The 5,269-nt window shown below is 36.4% G+C and overlaps 1 protein-coding gene across 1 annotated transcript in view; it reads left to right on the top strand.

Annotated features, from left to right (window-relative positions):
* Positions 1 to 4,448, top strand: part of NPFFR2 (neuropeptide FF receptor 2) — a 17,182-nt gene extending 12,734 nt beyond the window's left edge. The window contains 2 exon segments of the mRNA XM_006779412.2: positions 3,480 to 4,223; positions 4,225 to 4,448. Of these exon segments, the coding sequence (XP_006779475.1) occupies positions 3,480 to 4,223; positions 4,225 to 4,375 (895 nt within the window). The 3' untranslated portion in view covers positions 4,376 to 4,448.
* The last annotated feature ends 821 nt before the right edge of the window (positions 4,449 to 5,269 follow it).

The following is a 5,269-nucleotide window of genomic DNA, read 5'->3' on the forward strand; positions in this document are numbered from 1 at the left end:
TAATGTGCCAAGGCCACTCTTTCGTTATTGGCTGTCTGAATGATCTATCAATTGATGTCAATGGGGTGTTAAAGTCTTTACTATTACTGTCAATCTCTCCCTTTTTGTCTCTCAATATTTGTTTTATATGCTTAAGTGCTCCTGCAGTGTGTGCATTGATATTTACACCTTTCTCATTGTGATGTATCCTTCTCTGTCTCTTGTTATTGTCCTTACTTTAAAGTCTATTTTGTCTGATATAAGTATTGCTACACCAGCTTTTATTCATTCCATTTGTATAAAATATCTTTCCAATTCTTTTACTTTCAGTCTGTATGTGTCTTTCAATCTAGCAGCTCTCTCGTAGGTGGCATATGTCTGAATCTTGTTTTCTTATCCACTCGGGCACCCTATGTTTTTTATTAGAACATTTAATACATTTACATTTAAAGTAATTATAGGTATCTAGTAATTGCTACTTTATTTTTCATATTTTTAAAATATATATTTTATTGATTTCTTTTTACAGAGAGGGAGAGGGATAGAGAGTTAGAAACATTGATCAGCTGCTTCTTCACAGCCACTACTGGGTATGTACTCTCAACCAAGGTACATGCCTTTGACCGGAATCAAATCTGGGACTCTTCAGTCCATAAGCTGACGCTCTAGCCACTGAGCCAAACCGGTTAGGGCCAGTTTTCATATTTTTAATCTTCCTTCTTCTTGAAGCAGGGTCTTTAAAATTTCTTGTAACACTGGTTTGGCTGTGCTGAACTCCTGTAGCTTTTTCTTGTCTTCAAAGCTTTTTATCTCTCCTTTGATTCTAAATGTTAGCCTTGCTGGGAAGAGTAGTTTTGTTTGTAGGTCCTTGCTTTTTATCATTTTGAATATTTCATGCCAATCCCTTCTGGCCTGCAAAGTGTCTGTTAAGAAATCAGCTCACAGTCTTAAGAGAGCTCCCTTGTAATTAAATCACTGCTTTTCTCTTGCTGCTTTTAAGAATCTCTCTTTGTCTTTAACCTTTGACATTTTAATTGTGATGTGTCTTGCTGTGGGCCTCTTTGGATTCATTTTGTTTGAAACTCTCTGCGCTTCCTGGACTTGTGTAGGATAGGAAAGTTTTTAGTCATTATTTCTTCAAATAGGTTTTCAATCCCTTGCTCTCTCTTCTTCTTCCTATACCCCTATGATGTGAATATTATTATGCTTGATGTTGTTCCAGAAGTTTCTTAAATTATCTTATTTGATTCATTTTTTCTGCTGTTTTTATTAGGTTTCTCCCACTACCTTGTCTACGAAATTGCTGATTATGTTTTCTATTTCATCTAATCTACTGTTGATTTCCTCTAATATATTCATTATTTCAGCTATGGTATTCTTCATTTCTGACTGGCTCTTTTTTTATGTTTTCTATCTCCATTTTTATGCTTCCTATCTCTTTGTTAATGTTCTCACTGAGTTAATCTAAGTTTATTGAGCATCCTTATGACCAGTGTTTTGAACTGCAGGTATATTTTATGACATTGAATCAAAAGAATAGGGTAAACCGATGGAGCAAAGAAGATTGCCCTCCATGTAGTGGCTGGCCCTTATTTAATCAGTTGAAGATATGAATAGAACAAAAAGACTGACCTTCCTACAAGTAAGAGAAAACTTCTGCCTTATTTTTGACCTGGGACATTAGTCTTTTCCTGCCTTCAGACTGAAAATGAAATGTCAATTCTTCTGGGGTCTTGGGCCTGCTGTCTTTCAGACTGGCACTTACATCAGTGGCTCATCTGCTTCCCGGCCTTTGGACTTGATCTGGAATTACACCATTGGCTCTCCTGGATCTCCATTTTGCCAACTACAGAACTCGGGACTTCTCAATTACATAATTACATGAGTCAATTTCTTATAATAAACATCTTCCAATATATCTATACATCCTGTTGGTTCTGTTTCCCTGGAGAACCCTGACTAATGCACTGGCCAAGTTCAAATTCTAGCATGATGAGAAAAAGTACACAGTATTTTCATTGACTATTTCCTGGCAGGGAGCATTTATTATTATTATTATTAATCTTTGCCTTTCTGATGCATATATTTGTTGAATGAACAAATAAATAAAATATTTGCGGTTCTCATAGTTGGTTTACAAAAAGAGCAAAATATCTAGAATTGTGCCTATAAAGTTACCGGTAATTTAATGGTGAGCGTTCACTGATCAGAAGACTAAAAGAAAACTTGGAGGTTAAGACAGAAGACTTTATGCATGTGATGAAGTAGTTCTAAAGGACAACAGAGCAGTCAAAGCTCAAGCTGACTACTCATTACTTGAAGTTATGGCAGATAAATTAATTTGAGTTACCGCTGAACCATGTAAAAGCTCTAAGTTTTCTTAAGTGTAGATCTGGAAAGTAATAATTTTCATAACATTTAAGTTGTATAGAGTCAACACAAAAATCAAAGAAGATTAAATAGGAGATAGTAACTTGAAAACTATAAAATGTTATACAATTGCATAATGGTATGATTATTTTATAATTAACATAATGAGTATCACTAATAGTAACATGAAGAATCATAAGAACAAAATAACAGTAAAATGAATCAGACTCAGTCTACATACTGATGCTGAATTTCTGTGTTCACCAGAGGACATAGACCTTTGGGAAGGTGCGTAATCAGAATTTATAATAGAAACTCGACTCTCATAGCTGTGAAGCAAACCACCAAAACACATAGTGGCTTAAAACAATAATTCTTTAGAATTACCCATGATTCTGTGGCTTGGTTGATTGCCTCTTGTGGTTCTGCTCAGTGTGCTGTAGCTGAAATCAGTCCTGCTGCAGCATTATCCTGGGAACTAAACTGGGGCTGAATCATTCTGGATGACCAGCCTCTCATGCCCCAGGGTCTCTCTCCACACAGTCTCTCATCTAATTCAAGCTTCTTTATAACCTAGTAGCTGGCTTTCAAGAGGAAGCATTCCAAAAGGACAAGCCCCAATATACAAGTGCTTGCCAATGTCCCATTGGCCAAGGGAAGTTACATGGCCAAGCACACAGTTAACATGGGAGAGGGCCACAGAAGGGCATGAAGAAGAAGAGTTTAAGAATATGGGCGTTGGAGGTAAACTACTTGTGTAACAATTATGTGTAATTATGGACAATATCTTTACCTTTTCTAAGCCTGTTTTCACATTTTAAATGATGACGCCTATAGAGATAATTCATGCAAATCAATGGAAAAGAATGGAAGAGAGTATTACATATTCATGCTCAATACATAATAGTTACCACTATTACTTTTACTAATAATAGTGTCTTATATACTCCACTTATTTATATTTTCAATTGAAATGTATCTCATATCTATTAGAGAAAATGCATGCCTTTCTACTACTAATGGTAACTTTCTATGTTTTTGAGAAGAATGTGGGATTGCTTAAATAAATTTAATTCACAAGTCAGAAGTTATAAGGCACTGCCTCAACTGATATTTGCGTTTAATTACAGGTTCCGGAGTGTTGTCTACCCTTTTAAACCAAAGCTCTCTATCAAGACAGCAGTCGTCATTATTGTGATCATCTGGGTCCTGGCCATTGCCATTATTTCCCCATCTGCAATAATGTTACATGTACAAGAAGAAAAATATTACCGAGTGAAACTCAATTCTGAGAATAAAACCATGCCTGTCTACTGGTGCCGGGAAGACTGGCCAAATAAAGAAATGAGGAAGATCTACACCACTGTGCTGTTTGCTAATATCTACCTGGCTCCCCTGTCCCTCATTGTCATCATGTATGGAAGGATTGGAATTTCACTCTTCAAGGTGACAGTGCCTCACACAGGCAAGCAGAACAAGAGGCAGTGGCACGTGGTGTCCAAGAAGAAGCAGAAGGTCATTAAGATGCTCCTGATTGTGGCCCTCCTTTTTATTATCTCCTGGCTGCCCTTGTGGACTCTGATGATGCTCTCAGACTACGCTGAGCTGTCTCCAAATGAACTACAGGTCATCAACATCTACATCTACCCTTTTGCACATTGGCTGGCCTTTTGCAATAGCAGCATCAACCCCATCATTTATGGCTTCTTCAACGAGAATTTTCGCCGTGGCTTTGAAGATGCTTTTCACCTCCAGTTCTGCCAAAAAAGAGCACAGTTCAAGGAAGCCTATGCCCTAAGAGCTGAAAACAATGTGGTCATAAATACATCTCACCCGTTAGCCCACGAACCTACAATTCTAGACACACACGAGGAAAATTTTCTTTAAAAACAGTGTGGAAAACCCCAAACAGAAACTGATGGAAGAATTAGGAGGAGCTACCAATAGCAATGAGATTTTAAAAAGAGCTGGAGTGATGATTTCAACTCTACTGTGTTATATATTGAAATGCTGTTGCTACCTATAGTTTTGTACTTCAATTGTTTCCAAGAATGTTCCAGAGAAAACATGTAGAGAAAGCCCTCTCTGAAAAAAAAAAAGTAAAAAACAAAAATGGTTTTATGTTCATAACCAATCTTACAGCGTGTAAAATATGTAAAATGACGAATATATTTGCCTGGATAAAATCTATTTTCTAGAAACATATTGCAAAGCTTGACCTTTTCAACTTAACTATTTGTGTATGAGACAAGCATGTGTATTATGTCTATTGATACACGCACACATGAATGCATATGTGTGCATGCATGCACACACACACAGAGTTCCCATATGGCGATAAATTGGTATAGTTCTTTGCATGAGAGTACATTTTATCAAGTCTCCCTTTGCTTTTCTATTTTAAATTTTAGATTAAAAATTGTCTCTTTGTGCTTTTAAAATGTACTTATCTTTCTCAGAAATGAGAATTATAATTGCAAATAGAGGGACATTATATTTCTTTGTATTTAAAAGTTGTGTTTTTTTTTTAAGGAATGTAGTTATAGTTGGTAAAATCATAGCATTGTTCCATAGGCGTTATTGTCAGTTTTTAAATATTTTTATAAATGAGGTTTATGCCCTACCTGAGTCCATGTTTCTTACAGAGGTGATTCAGAACCCAATTTAATCCCCTTGTTAATAAATTATATGACACAGAAAAAGCAAATCTCTCAGTGGAGCAGTTGGCAGAAGAATGGCAGCTCTCTTTTGAAGTGCTTAATCAGGGACACTCAAAATCATCTAAGACTCCCATAAGGTCTGTACAGAGCCAAACCAATTATTCCAGATTTTCTGCCAAGCACAACACTTAAATCCAGCACTCCTACTGGTTTAGTAAATTTGTACTACTGTTATGAAGAGAATTGCAACCCCCTGAATT

The sequence above is a fragment of the Myotis davidii genome, unplaced genomic scaffold (genome assembly GCF_000327345.1).
Source record: "Myotis davidii unplaced genomic scaffold, ASM32734v1 scaffold284, whole genome shotgun sequence".
Taxonomy (NCBI): Eukaryota; Metazoa; Chordata; class Mammalia; order Chiroptera; family Vespertilionidae; genus Myotis; species Myotis davidii.